The sequence below is a fragment of the Plutella xylostella genome, chromosome Z, assembly GCF_932276165.1.
Source record: "Plutella xylostella chromosome Z, ilPluXylo3.1, whole genome shotgun sequence".
Classification (NCBI taxonomy): Eukaryota; Metazoa; Arthropoda; class Insecta; order Lepidoptera; family Plutellidae; genus Plutella; species Plutella xylostella.
This window is the reverse complement of record NC_064012.1, coordinates 11,848,263-11,866,804: the sequence shown is the minus strand read 5'-3', so window position 1 is coordinate 11,866,804 and position 18,542 is coordinate 11,848,263. Positions and strand designations below refer to the sequence as shown.

The following is an 18,542-nucleotide window of genomic DNA, read 5'->3' as shown; positions in this document are numbered from 1 at the left end:
TGAGCCATTTCTCCAAGGATCTGGAGGCTTCTTCCGTTCTCATAAGGACCTTCAGCGTCTTTAGCCCCTTAGGCCACCAGCGCAAAGGTAGTAAAAACTTTGCTGACGGATAAGCAACACTTGTGTCAGAGTATTCAGGATACTTTGACCTTAGGTGCCCCCTAAGTATTCCTACCTCTGTAAAAATCTGATTTGTCTTCAAGTGAGGAAGTAGAGAGTTTATCTCGATGAGCCTGTCTCCCTGGTTCAATGTCATTCTCCTCTTGTCTCCCTTCATTAACAGCATAGACCCTACCTGTTTTGTCACCGTCAGATAAAGCACCAGAAACCCGGACTTTAAAATCTGCTGGATTTCCAGTGCACTCCAGGTGGAGTAAGCCCCTGCGATTATCAGCCAGGCGGATATAAGTCCGATCCAGAGCATCTGATTTTCTGTATTCGTCCTTTGTTTAGCCCCTTTTGTTCGGGAGTGGAGATCATAGATGAAACCCACGACATTAACAGAGATTGTCATCCCTCTAGGATCTCCAAGCCGGAGAATATCAGTGACAGGGGGCAGGCCCTCATCTCACCTTCAGGACTATTATAAATTTCCAGTGTTTCCGCTATTTTGACAGCATCCTCAGAAAGTTCCTCCTCAGTTTTGTGGAGATTGGTTGCTGCCTGTTCTTTGAATTCTTTTAACTGATCCATCACCTCTGAAACATCCAAGTCTAGTCAATTATTAAAATGTATGCGAACCTAAAAATTGTGTATAAATTATCTACTCGGTGTGACTTCTTTGGTGCACTCTGTGGTTATTGTGAACTTAAGTGTCACAAGCGCTCTACGGACGAATCCACTACGTATAAGGATACTATACAGGGTTATTTGCAAGTAGACCTGATCCTTTCAGGAGGTGATAGAGGAATGCATTTCCAGTCGATTATACCCTATAATGCATTATCCGAAACTTAACCATTTCTAAGATATTTAATATTTAAAGATTTTTTGAATTTTTGCCAAAATTTCATGTTTAAAACCGAAAATAAAAAAAACTAGCCATATTTCAATACTTTTTTTGTTTGTTTAGCATTAGTAACATTTTAATAAACTAATTAAAATAATCAAATGTGCATTATTCGACTTAAATTAGACACAACACCTCAAAATAGATAAACATTTTTTTAAAATATTCAAAACCTAAAAACAAATAAGTTAAATTAAAAAAGAATTTCATATAACAATTTTTTGTGCACTTCAGCTTAAAAACATTGTCAACTTATAAGCTTTCAAATGAGATATTTCAATATCAAATCGATTTAGGTATCACCAAGATATGGCCAAAACAATGAGAGAAGGCGGAGAAAACTCAACAGGGGTTTCCATACTAAAGTGAACAGGACTGAAAACCATCACACTTTTTACCTTAAAATTGCGCTAATTTTGTTAGTTTTTCTGTTGATTTTTGTCCGCCTTCTCTGATTGTTTTGGCCATATCTTGGTGATACCTAAATCGATTTGATATTGAAATATCTCATTTGAAAGCTTATAAGTTGACAATGTTTTTAAGCTGAAGTGCACAAAAAATTGTTATATGAAATTCTTTTTTAATTTAACTTATTTGTTTTTAGGTTTTGAATATTTTTTAAAAATGTTTATCTATTTTGAGGTATTGTGTCTAATTTAAGTCGAATAATGCACATTTGATTATTTTAATAAGTTTATTAATGGTGTCGCCACCTATCTTTTAATATATTTACTTTCATAATTTTCGCAAGGTTTCGATCCTAAAATCCTTTTCCCTATTTCCGCTTATGTCGTGCACCGCAACGCTACGTGTGGCAACACTGTCTGCGCCACCCACAGACAATCAGTTCCGAAAACGAATTCATGGCCGCCGTCGCGCTAAGTTATTCGCGATTGAACTTATTTTCAAAATAGACGATTGGCTAGTTGCTAAAGTCTTCCGCTTCTTCTTTATTCGTGGTGAACCGCTAACCGAAGAATATCAGTGTGTGTGTTGAGTGCTGCAGTGCTTTGGATTGCTCTGATCTCTGATCGATCGAGCACGTGGCGCCAGGCGAGGGTCTGGAAGCCGGCCGCCTTTTCCTGGTCTCCTGAACTGCCTCCAGCGACCAGGTAGGTGCACGACACTTCATCAACCCTTTCCCTCGGTGAGACACCTTGCTGTAGTTTCTTTTATTTTTTTTTCTATCGAAGGGACTCCGGCTTAGCGGCGTTACCAATTAAGATGTTACTAATTCAAAACAAACAAAAAAAGTATTGAAATATGGCTAGTTTTTTTTATTTTCGGTTTTAAACATGAAATTTTGGCAAAAATTCAAAAAATATTTAAATATTAAATATCTTAGAAATGGTTAAGTTTCGGATAATACATTATAGGGTATAATCGATTGGAAATGCCTTCCTCTATCACCTCCTGAAAGGATCAGGTCTACTTACCAATAACCCTGTATACTATATTATTTTATTTTTATTTAACTCTTTATTGTACAAATATTAAAAATAAAAGTACAAAGGGTGGACTTAACGCTAAAAGCATTTTCTGCCAGTCAACCCGCAGGAGGTACAGGAAAAATAGGTAATAAGGTGTAAAAAAAAAAAGAATTAAAAAAAAGGAAGAATTAAAAAAAAGGAAAAGAATAGTAAACCTAAGTCACTTAATATTATACCTAATTAACCTATATAAATATATATACAAATTTACCGATACATACAATATATTTTACATAATATATATACATAAGTATATCTAATACATACATAATAATATATACCTATAAAATATACTATATACCTATATTCGGGATTGAAGAGGAGGTAGAAGCGTGCCCAGCATTACGCATGGAGTAATGATGCGGAACTCGCCACCGGGCTGGGGATTAGCTCTATTCGACGAAAAAATATGCATTTTTAGGTGCAACGCCGGAGGGCATAACTGAAAATATGCTAATAGAAATAAATGAAAGCAATTGGAAAAACCAAGATGCAATTATATAAAAAAAATATGCAGAAGCCACTGCTTCTCATCATCATCAGCCAATAATCATCCACTGCTGGACATAGGCCTCTCCCAAGGAGCGCCACAACACTCGGTCCTCGGCCTTCCTCATCCAACCACTACCCGCCACCCGCCTAAGGTCGTCAGTCCAGCGGGCAGGAGGGCGTCCCACGCTGCGTTTGCCTGTTCGTGGTCTCCACTCGAGAACTCGTCTACCCCAACGGTTATCGGTTCTTCGGCAGATATGACCAGCCCACTGCCACTTCAGCTTGCATATTTTGACAGCTATGTCGGTAACCTTAGTCCTCTGACGGATAACCTCATTTCTGATACGATCCATCAGAGAAACCCCAAGCATAGCTCTCTCCATAGCACGCTGAGCGACTTTAAATCGGTGGACCAGTCCTACCGTCAGTGTCCACGTCTCTGCACCATACGTCATCACTGGCAGGACGCACTGGTTGAAGACTTTTGTCTTCAGGCTCTGAGGAATGGCCGAGAAGAATATGTGACGAAGTTTCCCGAATGCAGCCCAATCCAGTTGGATGCGCCTTGCAGCCTCCTTGTCGAAGTTGCTTCTGCCTAGCCGAATAGTCTGCCCGAGGTAGACATATTCTTGCACAACTTCGATTGTTGCCTCACCAACGGCGACCGGCTCCGGTTTGATGTGAGCATTGTACATGACTTTCGTCTTGTCCAAGTTCATACCGAGGCCAACACGTCGGGAAGCAGCATTTAGGTCACTTAGCATCCAGCTGAGTTCCTGCAGAGATTCTGCCATAATAACGATGTCGTCCGCGAAGCGGAGGTGTGACATGTACTCGCCATTTATACATATGCCATGTCCTTTCCAGTCCAACGTCTTAAAGACATCTTCCAATGCATTGGTGAACAGTTTCGGAGATATCACATCCCCCTGTCTCACTCCACGTTGCAGTTGGATAGGTCTTGTCTTGTGGTCCTGTACTTGGACAGTCATAGTAGCGGCATTGTACAGACATCTCAACACCTCGATATAGCGCCAATCGATTTGGCATCTCTGCAAGGATTCCCAAACTGCCCAGGTCTCGATGGAGTCGAAGGCTTTTTCATAGTCAACAAAGGCTAGACACAGAGGCTGATTATACTCTTCGGTCTTCTGTATAATCTGCCTTACTGTGTGGATGTGGTCTATTGTACTAAAGCCTTTTCGAAACCCAGCCTGCTCTGGGGGCTGGAACTCGTATAACTTTTGGGCAAGACGGTTCGTGATAACCCTTGAGAACAGCTTGTATACATGGCTTAAAAGCGAGATCGGTCTATAGTTCTTCAGAAGGGTTTTGTCACCCTTCTTAAAGAACAATACCACGACGCTCTCAGACCATGCCTCCGGTGTAATGCCATTGTGAAGAACCGAATTGAAGAGCCTCTGGAGCTGTTCGAGGATTGCAATACCTCCAGCTTTCAGAAGCTCTGTAGTAATTCCGTCTACACCCGGAGCCTTGTTGTTTTTAAGCTGCTCAAGGGCTATCCTAATCTCGCCTATGTCGACGTCAGGGATGTCGTCAGTGTAGTGGCGTATTAGTGGCGCTCTGGAATCGGTGAGCTGAGCCACAGACTTCTGCGCGTGTGAAGCATAAAGTTGTCCGTAAAAACCTTCAATTTCGGCAAGAACCTCCGGCTTAGAGGCAACGATATTACCATCTGCAGACTTCAACTTCGTCAAGTGGCTTCTCCCAAGTTGCTGAACGAAGACTTTTGACCCCCGATTTTGCTCAATTGCTGCTTCTATGGCGCGTGTGTTGGAGCGACGGAGATCTCTTCGTATCAGCTTCTTTATACGCTTGTTGAGTACCCGTAGTTCTGACGAAGTGTCACCTGCCGACGGAAATTCGCGTCTCTGCCTCATAAGCTCGAGTGTCTCGCTTGAAAGTTTAGACTCCTTGCTTTTGCTTCTCATGCTAAAATGTCTGTGGCCCACCTCACGAAGAGCCTTCACTATTTGGATTGTATCCGCGTCAATATCCGTAGTGGTTTCCAGCGATTCGAATCGGCTCTGTAGTTCTCTCTGGAAGCTGGTGTTGCCAGCTCTAATTTGGTGCAGTGTGGGACGAAGGGTCGACTTCACCAGACGTCTCCTCTCCAGCTTGAAGTTAATATTCAGAGTACCTCGGAGAAGTCGGTGATCACTCCCACTTTTAAACCTATTGATCACTGAGACATCTCTGAATATGTGCCGCTTGTCAGTCATAATGAAGTCGATTTCGTTTTTCGTCCTACCATCGGGGCTTGCCCATGTCCACTTCCTCTGGGGCTGTTTCTCAAAGAAAGAATTCATCAAGTACAGCCCCTCCCTTTCGAGGAAGTCAACAAGCATTTGCCCTCTCTGGTTTCTGCTACCAAAGCCATGAGGTCCTACCCTCGATTCGTCGCATTCTTGTACTCACACTTTGGCGTTGAAGTCCCCCATCACAACGGTGTATTGGGTCTTAGCAGTACACTTGATAGCTCTAGAGATATCTTCGTATACTGCTTCGACTTCTGTGTCAGAGTATGCCGAGGTTGGTGCATATACCTGTACGACCTTCAAGGAATACCTCTCGGTTAGTTTTAGTACTAGGTACGCTACCCGATTCGACACACTGCTGATCTCCACTACGTTGTTGACAAGGGTCTTGTTGACGAGGAATCCTACGCCACCTTGGGACAGTTGGTCGCCCTCGCGATGGTAGAGCATGTGGCCGGACTCCAGGGTCATCGTGTCCTCGCCCTCTCTACGGACTTCTGATAGCCCTAAGATGTCCCATTTTATTTTGCTAAGCTCTACCTCGAGTTCTATCATCTTCTCGTCCTCTCTCAGTGTCCGTGCGTTGTATGTCGCCAGTTGTAGTCGTTGATGGCAGCCATTCGTAACCCGGGGATTCTTCGCACCCCCTGCCCTACCGTTACCTAGACCGCTGCCGTAGTCAGGAATAGTAGGGCTGCCGGGAACTGGGGGCCGGGGCTTTGGGTGTGACTCCATGGAGGATTTTGCCATAATCACCACGCTTGGCAATGCGGGTTGGTGATCGCAGGGCTACACTTTTCGTGCCGGTGACGCTGCTGCCCATCGCCGGCCTATGGGATTTAGTGTAGCTGTTTTTGGATGGTTATACCGCCATCATCCGGTCGCCAGAGCCTCGTCTGTTATTTAGCAGGGTGCACCACGGGCAAGTGAGGTTGGCAATTGGTTCATTTCGGATGTTTAGAACCCTTACACCCCTTACACACTGCTTCTGATCACTATCAATAAAAACTCCGACTGCTACTTCCAAGTGCATGGGCAGTTGCATATATGTTATAAACAGGAGTGATTACACACACCCCTACAGTAATGGACCCTGCATAGAGAAGCAGGGAGTGATCTCGGTTTAGATGACGTGGAGAAGTCCTTTTCCGAAGGCGCTCTGCTTCGGAAAGTGGAAGCGCGTGTTGGGGTTGAGTGACCAGCCGGTCGCGCCCGCACTCCTAGGTGACCATATAGGTTACTGGGCCACCATCATCAACGGGGAGGGGGAGAGGCTTTCAGTGGCGTCGCCGACATCGGAGCTTACGCAGTCTCAGTGCCCCAGAAGCGGAGACTCAGCTGGGAGATTAATCAGGCGGTAGCAACTAGGTGTCCGCACAGGTGTCAGCACCCCGATAGCCTTGGATTTATGCGAGTACACGATGTCGGATACGGACGGCTTCGTACTACCATCGGGGGTCAGCGATGACTGGTCACAGGGACAGCGGTAGTCACTGCACTCGCACCATTAGATGTGCACTGAATCGTTTACTAACTCATCTCCTGGACCAGGGGGCGGGCGTAATGGCCTACGCTACCAAAACCCAAAACCAGCGTGTCGACTCAGTGGCGTTTAGATTCGACACAGTCTTTATCATTTTGGGGCACTGCGGCACTGGTGCGGTTGGAAGCAAGACTTTCGAGAAATCGTTAATCCCCATGAGAACGTCCCGGCGTTTGAGTGGGGTTGCGACAGTGCTCGCGTACGAAGCCCACGAAATCAGGCTGATCCCAACAACTCTTAACGTGGCCAGCTCGGAGGGTTTCGGGAGTTGTTGTAGCGAGAGGGGTTAGGAAGCGCCTATGTCAAATTTTAATCAGAACGTGAGCAGGTATCGTTTGCCCAAAGAACACTCATGTGATGGCTATGACCTGCCGCGCGGTACGATAGAGGTCCGTATCCACCTACTTCCGTGCTTACACCCAGGTAGGGTAGCACTGAAAATTTAGGAAGAATATTGAAGATATATCGTAGTTTATTTTCTCTATGATTGAACGGACGGTTGACGGAAAATATCTGCTCTCACAATCTTAGGAAACTGCTTAAAGAGAGTACCGGTTGGCTGAAGCTGGGCCACCCGTTACAATAAAATACAAAAAAGAAAAAAAGGTAAGAAGGGTTAGTAGATCAAGAAACATAGAATTTCATAAGAGAGGAAAATTCAGGAAACACAAGATGTATGTGTTCATGTTGTGGCAGATTGATGTGAAAGATTGTAATTGAATTTTTGGAAATAAATTGAAAATTGATTTTTACTGCCAGTTTCAATAACTCTATGTACCGATGACTGTTAGTCCTCGTCGTTAGTCCTGTCAAAGTCCTATGCAAGTAACTACCAGTCATCGGTAGATTGGAAGCTGGCAGTTCATCTTTTTTAAATCCATAGATATCGGCGGCGTCGCTGACGGTGTTCCTATCGTGGTTCGAGCTGCTGCTGCTGCTGCAGCGCTTCGACCAGGTCGGCATCTACGTGGTCATGTTCCTGGAGATCCTGCAGACGCTCATCAAGGTGCTCATGGTCTTCTCCATCCTCATCATCGCCTTCGGACTCGCCTTCTACAGTCTGCTCTGCAAGGTGTGTTTCCGTTGTGTTTGTGTGTTCATCGAAGTTTGACTTAGCCCCAATTTCGCCATGCCTTGTTAGCTCATATCCAGGGATTAGTGGTTAACTTTTGACACATCTAACAAGAATTTCATATGGCGATGACGTAAAATTGATGAACCAATCCCTGGTTATGATCTAACCGAGTATGGCGAAATTGGATTTCATTATACTGGAAAATTTGATGGAGGTATTCATTTGATACTTTTTAAATGCATATTTTGGATGTATGTACGAATGCGAGTGTACTTAATAGTTTTTGTTTTAGTTGCTTCTTTTAATAATTTAATACGATACCAATGATGTCGATTCTGAAGGAGAAATTTTAATTTTAGAGCTGTCAAAACCTTAATTTCTTTACTTGAAATTCGACTCTATGAGTGTTCCCGTAAATGTCATTTTTTTCTAGCAAAATTTATAGTTTGACAGCGTTAAAATTAGAATTTCCGCCGTCATAATAGCTACCAATGGTTGGCTAAATAAAATTAAGGTGATGTGCAATGCAATGCGAAATCGATGCGAATTTTATATAATAAAATATACGTTCCTACATACCCATAACGAATCATAGAAAGATATAAGTATACACAATATGTGTAATTATTATTTTGATCTCGGTTTAATTTATTTATTTCCAGGGTCACCATTTGTCTTTTAATAACATCCCGTTGTCCCTGATGAGGACATTCTCAATGATGCTTGGTGAGATCGATTTCGTCGGTGCTTACGTGCAACCGTACTACCAAAACGACAGCGACAAATCTATTCCCTACCCGCTGCCCACTTTCTACATACTAGCGGTGTTCATGGTACTGATGCCTATTCTTCTGATGAACTTGCTGATCGGTTTGGCGGTGGGAGATATTGAGAGCGTACGTCGGAATGCACAGTTGAAACGACTCGCTATGCAGGTTAGTTGTAGGTATATTTTATTGCTTAATCTATGGCTGAGTTCAACGATGTCAGATCCTTTATTAGTTTTTGCCAGATCTTACATTAGTCAAATGTCAGTTTCTATTTTGGTTACAACCGTAATTTGTCACATTCTAGATAAGGCATCTGCTTAAACTTAACTCATCTGATCATAATAAGATATATTGATTTTAAACTAAGTTCATATGGAAACTGTATACCTGCTTTATACTGCCAAAAAAACAAATTATAATGTATTTCCAGGTGGTGTTACACACGGAGTTAGAGCGTAAACTTCCTAAACTGTTGTTGGAGAAAGTAGACAAAAATGAGCTTATAGAATATCCGAATAACAAATGCAAGAGTGGATTCCTTGATCTCATACTGCGGAAGTGGTTCTGTAACCCATTTACTGATGAAGGTAAGTTTTCATAATAATATCACGAGTTTACGCTGATCATCATTAATCTTCCGGTTTTCCACCATAATTCACCGAAAGGACGAACCTTTACTGCTGGAAGACTTTTAAAGCATTATAGCCGAGAATCCACTACGGATTAAACATACGGCTTAGGATCGATAAATACCCATATAGCAGATGGGCAGGGCGCAGAAAAAAATGCCATTAAATAAGCCAGATGACAGGAATTGTGCCATACCGTAACCTTTAAACTTAAAAAAATAACAAACTAACGGACTCACAACGTTGAAATGGTTAAGTTTCGGATAATGCATTATAGGGTATAATTGACTAGAAATACCTTCTTCTATCACCTCCTGAAAGGATCAGGTCTACTTACCAATAACCCTGTATACGTATGATTGTATATGATTATGATTTACGTATATGTATTATCTTTCTAGTGGGTCTAGACTTGGTCCTGGAGAGCTGCGAGGACTACCTCACCGCGGAGATGGAGAAGCACAAGCGCCGGCTCAAGGAGATGTCTCAGCTGCTCGAGCAACAACACACGCTGGTGCGCCTCATAGTGCAGGTCAGTACAAGATAGATAGAATATTCTTTATTTGTACACACACATAACTAAAACAAGACTGATTTGTATGCAGGTCGATAGTAATTACTTACATACTTATAATCCATTTGTCCTTACTTGGCACAAAAGGTAAACAATCTTTATGTGTATTCTGCATACACCTGTGGAAGTAATAGTAGGAAACTATAGTACCTATTGCTTCCATGCTTACACCTAAGCATATTCAAAGAAAGACGTATCCAAAGAGTGACGTCCAAGGAAAATGTTTATTCCTTAGGTCAAGGGGTAGTCTAATCACCCCCATGTATGTTCAGCAATTTTTTGTAGGGGGTGACTTGGCTACCCCTTGACCTGAGGAATCAAAATTTTTCCTTTGGATGTCACTCTCTGGTCCACCCTGTATAAAACCACCTGAATTCAGATATCGCGGGCTTCATGCCAGAAGGGCGTATCTGCATAAACCCTACTTTACAGGAGAGCCAAAAAACATCATAACTTTGTTAATAAGTAATCTAGCTTGCTATAATTTTGCATATACCTTAATTAATTAATCTTTGATTTTATCAAAGCTCAATTTTTATAATATCTATGCTTTAACACTTTCTGGCGTATACGTCTGTTTGCTTTGACGGAAATTATTGTATTGCTATCCCATTTTTATCATATTATGTATAGGAAAAATGGGCGTATAAACAAACTTTTTTATTTGTTATCCGATTATGTAAAATATATTTTATTACGTTTATATTTAAATCATTTATCATACTGATAGAAAAATATAATCAAAAATATAACTTTCTATTTTTTTCGAATTTCATACGCCCTTTTTCCATGACACATTTATAGGATGTTCTCATATTAATAGAGTAGTTACGGCTAAAATAAATTCAATAAACTACTTAGGGAACCAAGAAATACATGGAAAAGTTGCAAAAAACACAGAATACTTTATTAGGAACCATAAGAGTACAAATAAAACAAGATTAAGTTTGTGAAAACAAAATTTTCTCAAAATAAATTGAACATAAAAACAAAAACCTCTTTTATTGACCAAAAATAAAAATAAAACACTTCTGACATAAGTAGACATAACATAAATTTTAAAAATTAAGATGACATTTAAAATCATTTAAAAATAACATCTAAATAAACCTGTTTACATAAAAAAATCAGAGAAACATCAACAACAAAAAAATCAGTTTATCAAAAAATAACAAAAATTAACAAAGTAGGCCGCATTCTATCACTATTAATACTGAATGTGAGTGGAAATGTATCCTAATAATGCATGCTCTGCAAACAGTTGAACTAAAAACAATATAATTCTTATATAAAATAAACAGGTATCCTTCTTTGTTATAATAAAACACAATAGTTTACAGTCTTTAAATCTCCTAAAATATACAATTATAGTTTAACAAATGTTATTTTACTAATTTTTCTTTCTGGGACGCCGTTTAATGTATGCTTCTCTTGTAGCAGTCAGTGCCAGTTCGTCCTCATTATCAGAACTTGGCGCTTCCAAATTTTGATCACCCATTACCAATTACGGTAATATGAATGATAAATTTGCGGGATAGTTCCGTCGCGACACATTGCGACCAGGTCTCTATATTTTAATGATTTTATCATTGTTTGATCCTTGTATAGCCTTTTAGGCTCGTATGGCACAAGATTTTCTAAGTTTCTTGTCTCAGGTCTGCGTTTGACTTCAACTTCTTTAAAGTCATCCCAGAAGTCTTTTTTGAAAAAGAAAGATTAAATAAATTAAAAATTAAAAATCTTTATTCATTAAAACATTTTACAAAGAAAACTTAGCGCCGGGGTCCTGTGCTAAGTCGAGACCTGTATTACAGAGACCCCGTCCCTCCTCTCGGGATCACATTACTATTTTAATGATATAAAGTACTAGGTATATAATAATATTACAAAAAAAAAGTGCAATATAACATAAAATATTTAGGTTAAAAACAAATAATAATTAAGCTATACTTAACAAATCATCAAATTTACAATCTTCTCAATCAGACAACTATTACAAATAAAGATTCAGTGGAGTCATAGTCCAAGGTTTTAAGAAACGAGATTAGTGTGTGTTTGCAGTGGTGTATTGTCATAGGATAGATTTTTAAGATTTTGTTTAACTTGTTATATAAAAGGGCTGAGCAAATATTATAGTGTCGACGGGCAAATACTGTTTCAGAAGTGTAATTTCGTATGATAGTGTCTTGTCTTCTTAAAAGATAAATTTTTGGGTTATACGGTGTGGAACGATGTCTCCTTAATATTGAATTGAGTACAAATAATTGCCGGATTGTGAGTAGATTATATGTACAATACAATTCATAGGTTGGGAATCTGTACGGCTTGAAGAACATAACTTTTATCAGTGATCGTTGAGCCCTTTCCAGCTCAATTAGTTTTGTCTTGCAAGCTCCACCCCACGCGCTTATGCAGTAGGTAACAACCGAGCGAGCCAATGCATAATAGATAGTGGTGAGAAGCTCAGGAGGACAAATACTGCGAAGCTTCTTAAATATGAATATTAGCTTTCTGATTCTTTGACATAAATATTCAATATGCATGTACCAGTTGAGTCTATCATCTAAAATGACACCGAGATATTTAATATTAGTGGTTCTAGAGATTATAGGGCATGAACATGAACAAAGTGTTGGTGAAGAGCTTAGTGGTGTATTTTTCTTATTGCACGTGTGAAGACGCACCGAAAAAGAATCAGGTGGCATAGACGACTTAAGGATAGAAAAGGTTAAATATTTCGTTTTCGGTATGTTGAGCGTGAGTAGGTTTTTATGAAGCCAAGAAGCTACAACGCAAGATCCTGGGACTTCTTTTTTCAGTCTCAACCACCTGACATCCGCCATTTCAAAATGGTTCCATCATTAGACTTAGAGTTTGGTCGGCAGAGACGTCTCCCTCATTGTCTTGAAATTCTTAAAATCAGTATGGTCCATAACTTTCATTTGATATGGACTGTCTTTTCGCGCCAGTCTTATAACATTTACCCAGTCCTCGGGGATAAATATTTTGGCATACTCCGATGCCCTCTCTATCGTCGAGTGCATATTGTCACATTCCATGTATGTGTGTCCTGGTTCAAGGAACTTATAATCAATTATTATAATTTCATTTTCCGGTGATGTCATGACGTAACTGAGCATTGTCAGCACTACCGAATTACGATTTTGTCCTGGGCAGCAGTCGGAATATAATATTAGGTGCTCGACATTTCGGAGTTGTGTGATATAATCCAACAAGCACGTAGAAACCTCATTAGCGCCTCTGTTACCTTCGTATTCTGACCAAAAATAACAAAATCCTTGTCTACTCGCTGCATTGTGAATAGTAAAGTTCATGTTGCCCAATTTTCGTTTGTAGAAAACAGGTTTTCCTAAAACCAATGGGCAATATAATACTGCCTCAAAGTCAAACGTACAGACGTGGACACTTTTATCTTCTTTAGCTCTATTTGTATCCATATCCTTTGTGGCCTTTGCATATTCTTTCCTGTTTACATGCTCTTCAAATTCTTCTAGTTTTTCTATTTGCTCTTCTTCTGGTAAATCCTCAAATTTATTGCACCAGCATTGGTCTTTTTTTGGCTTGTGGAAATCAATGTTCTTACTTAAGATCAATTCTTTATAAGCAGTCTTGCAAATGGTTTCCTTTTTTTGCTCTGAGCATTTCTCTTTATAAAGATCGTACATCTTTTCTTTAGCTAGCAGCAGCAAACTCAAACCGGTCATCAGTAGCCTTATTTGCAGGTGGGTGTCGACCTCGCTTGTCCGGAGATTGTATTTGACCGACTCCTTTTCGTGATTTTATCAGAGCTGTGCGAACCATTTTCTCGCTAATATCCAATGTTGACAAGAAAAAATGTTGACACACGCTGATTACTTCATTATTTACAGAAAAACTGTAATGACTTGTGAGTTTCCTTCTCGAATTCAATACACGAGAATTTGTACTATCAGTGATAATCACATTCTTTGCTATGAAGTCTCTCTGCCGTTCAATAATGCCTAAAGCCCAGAATAGATCAAACAGATTTTGTCTTTTTTCGTTGTCTATTTCTATGTGGCATCCTTTTTGACATTTGCATAGTACATCAATGGTTTTATAGTGCCACAAACTTATCTGTTCCGGTGAGAGCGAACTAAATTGATCCATACCTCATTATTTACCAATGAATTATACATTGATATAGATTAGATAGGTTTATTGAAACCACAAGAGCGAAGTACCAATACTGGCAAACTTAAAATCTTATAGAATGAAGAAATATTACAAATTTACGTGAGCTGTCACCGGAACAGATAAGTTTGTGGCACTATACATTTTCTTGCTGGTTTGACACTTCCCGTTGCTTTAATATATTCTAAGCCCGCATTCCTATTTCTTTTTTTGATGGTACGCTTCCAATTCTTTTCTGTCTTTCTCTTGTTTCTACTCACAAGCTGCGCGATAGTCTCTTCTTCGGTAGTAATATCAGTTTCAACTGATGATTATTATTATTATTTATTCATTAAAAAACACATACACATTTTTACATTTCATAGACCCTGCCAAACTACTTAGTAGTTTGTTGGCAGTAAGCTCTCAAAACAATATGCATTAGGTAGATAGTAAGTTTTAGCCTACGAACAGTCAGATTACTTATATATATGCACAGGACATCATAATTATTATTAAGGTTTATTACATTTTAGACATGAACATTTTCAACAGGTGATTATTAACATGGTTTTTTTTATTACATTGTTCATACATCGGAGACTTACAGGCAAATCATTATAAATAGAAGGTACTAGTACCATTCTAGTGCGTTCGCCATAGTAGTTATTTTTGTTTGGCACAATAAATTTCTTATCGGAGATCTTACGTGTGGTTATTTTATGATCAATGTGTTTTTTATGACTATCATTGTTGTAGTTCTCTAATACAATTAACATTTTAAATTTTTCGTGAATAGGCAAAATCTTACAAATTCCAAACAACTGCTCATAATTACTCTTACAATTGTGTTTAGTATTTTTATCGACAAGTGTTTTTAAAATTCTGATTTGCAGTGTTTTTATTTTGTCCAAGTATGAGGGGAACGTGCACCCATAGCAGCTGAGACCTAGTATCTGATCAGCTGATGGAGCTAGTATCTGATCAAACTGCGGATAATCACTTCTGCTCACTAGAGTTTCGTTTTGTCTGCGAGATGATGATGCTATCGGTGATCCTGGAGATTCAATATTTAGAGGAACGTAGTTTGGATCTGCGTCGAAATCAGCACGATTGTCTAAATCCACGTCCTCCGTGTCTTCGATGATGCACTCTGAGATGTTAGATGTTGGATGGGATAGACCAATAATGCTTGGACTAGACATAGGTTGTACTGACTGAATCGGTGTGAAAAGAGGGGAAAGCTCTTTGTCATGTTCTGGTTGTTTTTGCTCCTCATCTTCTAAATCGGCCATTGAAAATACAGATAGTGGACCTAAACGTGAAAATAATGGAACATCTCTTGCATTGACTTTGTCCAAATCCAGTATATCTTCAGTGAAATTCAAGTTTTCCATTTCGGCTGCTACTAATTGCTGATGCACAGTGAGAGGTGAATCACAAGAGGCTACCTCCTGTTGTGGTATTGCAAATGGTGATGGAGATTGAACGATTACCTCTCGACTAGGCGGTGAGTTTAAAATGTCCGTTTGTCGCCCTATTGAGTGCAACGTCTCTCCCGGATCATCATGGCGTTTCAAGGTGATTGGCGACTGCTCGTGATCCGTTAATATACCTACATTTATTTATTAGGTTTTTCTACAGACACACACTTTACATTTATAAAAAGAAAACATTTCAATACATGCCACAGTGGGCATCCAATTACAGAAAAACACAGCATTTACAACACAATCGAGCAAAACTTATGCACTAATAGCCGGCATATAACTTAATACCAAATTTATACAAGTTAAAACTAAACATTTAACAAAAACAAAATTTACATTAATTTTTATGAATTACTTAATAAAAGATTTTTTTGAATTTTTCTAAACGACATGAAAACAGATAAAATTTTTGCGGGTCTTTTACAAAAAGTTCGTTATGCTGTCTACATATTCTGTTAAAAAATGAGGTACAAACATTTTAATATAAAGCAATAAAACTTACAACGTTATAACATAACCCACCTTTTTGTTTTAGGGTAGTTAGGTATAAAGGAGAAATAATTAAAGTTTAATTTTATATTTATTTAAGTAACTTCATTATTTAAAATAACTTACCAGTATTGATGTCACTCAATGCTAAACACAATATTCTGTCTTTTCTTCTGTTCATGATGAAATATTACTTACTTATTATTTGTAATCACTTCGTTCGCCACTTAGTTTTTATTTCACATCTGCTCCTGTGCACAACGCTGAGAGTACTGACCAGTCTTATACGCCCGCGGTTTGACGAAAAGAGACAGCGATATGCCGGCGTATGTTCATACGCCTATATGCCTTGGCACAAATTTAGAAAAGTTCGAAAATTTTAAGGTCGTATACGCATACGCCTATATGGCGTGACAATTTCTTAACAATGTAATCATATTTTGTATGGCGTATGTACGTGGGTGGTCTGAAAAGTTTCCGACCTCAACGTGAAGATGGCAGCATACATCAATTAAAGTCAGGGAATGTAATGGTGCATCTTTTAACAGCAACACTTCAAAGTTTCAGCCATTTTTGAAGCGCGGTTTTTATTTGACAGTCGCTTGAGTGAGTCGATCTTGAAGTCGAAAATCTTTGTCCTCCGAGCGCAGTTTTTAGTTGAAGGAACAGAAAGAAGTCGCTTGGGGCTAGATCTGGTGAGTAAGGTGGATGGTCAAGCAGTTCAAACCGTAATTCATGGATTTTCGCCATAGCAACCGTTGAGGTGTGAGACAGGGCGTTGTTTTGGTGAAACAGAATTTTCTTTTTCTGCAAATGAGGCCATTCACATCGACTCACTCAAGCGACTGTCAAATATAAACCGCGCGTCAAAAATGGCTGAAACTTTGAAGTGTTGCTGTCAAAAGATGCACCATTACATTCCCTGACTTTAATTGATGGGTGCTGCCATCTTCACGTTGAGGTCGGAAACTTTTCAGACCACCTACGTACATACGTCTGTATGTCATGGCGATATTATTTTAATGCGCTCTACTGAAGTTTATACGCCCTCTATACGCCTTTCTGACTTAATAATTATTTCATCGTTTACGTCTTTTTGTTATTTATTAATATTTAAAAAACTATTTAAGTAACTGAAAATTTCCAAAAAATTACAGAACGTGTATTACTAGTAATAGGAATCGATTGGCATGAAAAACGCCAAATCGATTTCTTGCATGTACCTACGCCCCTCTGGCATGAAGCCCGCGATATTAAATAACAACGAGAAATAAAAGTACATGTATACTTATAATAAAATTTGAGTAAGTGGTTCGGAATGGCTGCCGATCGCTAAAGTGGACTCGAAGAAATTTTAAACCACGCTACTACCTTATAAATACATAATACAATAAAGTCAACAATGCATCAGTGCACTACTTGAAACCAATCTGAATCTGTCAAAAATAACGCTTATTGACGACGCCTTATTATAAGACACAGTTTAAGAAGAAAACCACTTTGATTCTTCCCATAAGTAAAATTAATTCCAAAACCTCCTAATCAGCAGCATCGCTTATAGTGCTGATACCGATCGTGTCTGTTTGGCTTCAGAAAATGGAGATAAAGACGGAGGCGGACGACGTGGACGAGGGCGTGTCGCCGGGCGACGCGCGCGTGGTGCCTCGCTGGAGCTACCCGCGCCTGCGCAACAAGCTGCGCTCCGCACACTCCTTCAACAAGAGCGAATAACCACCCGCGGCTTAGGCTGTTTATCCTCCTGCCCCCGTATTTTGTAACTTTTTGAGAGTTAGCAACCGGTGATAATTGGTATCAACTTAGAGACTTATTTACCGAAAACACCAAAAATCTTAGTGAAAGAAATATGCAAGAAGCCTACCAATATATCCTTACATTCAACATAAACGTTTGTGAAATCAGATAAGTCAGTAAAAAGTTATTAATTAATAATGCTCTAAGTTGTCAGCCATTTTATACCAACCAACCCCACTCGGAGTTACATAATACGGGGGCAGACCGCATAATGATGACTAAATGTAGGACATAAAGTGAATCAAAATTCCTGCGTCTGACATTTGTACTAAAAGTCAGGAGGGTAAAACAGCATACGGATTTCATCACGCCCGCGGGATGGCACACCATTTTCCCGCATCTCGCGTACGTATCCACGCGTTACAATTAATTCTTGTATGAACGCGTGCAAGGCAATCCCGCGTGCGTGACCAAATCCGCATCCTGTTAAAAACAGCCTTAGCCCTAGTTTCACCATACTATGTTACATCAAAACAACGGATTCATTGTAGACTTTTGACACATCTGTCAAGAATTTAATATGAGATGACGTAAAATTTATGACTAAAAAATTTAACAGGGGTGTTAATGATCTAACATATTATGGTGAAACTAGGCATTAGTCTAGGCTAGCTAGCTAGATCAAGCAGTATTTGCCTTCCACCTGCACCCGCGAATATTTAAATTTAAGCTAATCAGAGTAAAACTATAGGTACCTACTTTAGTTTTGGATGAAATGAAAATACACAATCATATGAC

The 18,542-nt window shown here is 39.6% G+C and overlaps 1 protein-coding gene across 3 annotated transcripts in view; it reads left to right on the top strand.

Annotated features, from left to right (window-relative positions):
• The window catches only part of LOC105397762 (transient receptor potential cation channel subfamily A member 1), an 80,664-nt gene extending 62,786 nt beyond the window's left edge, over positions 1 to 17,878 (top strand). For all 3 annotated transcript variants that reach the window (XM_048632376.1, XM_048632375.1, XM_048632377.1), the window contains 5 exons: positions 7,697 to 7,885; positions 8,551 to 8,823; positions 9,089 to 9,245; positions 9,689 to 9,819; positions 17,586 to 17,878. In XM_048632376.1, coding sequence (XP_048488333.1) covers positions 7,697 to 7,885; positions 8,551 to 8,823; positions 9,089 to 9,245; positions 9,689 to 9,819; positions 17,586 to 17,723 — 888 coding nt within the window. In that variant the 3' untranslated portion in view covers positions 17,724 to 17,878. The remainder of the gene's footprint in view (positions 1 to 7,696; positions 7,886 to 8,550; positions 8,824 to 9,088; positions 9,246 to 9,688; positions 9,820 to 17,585) is intronic.
• Positions 17,879 to 18,542: the final 664 nt, after the last annotated feature.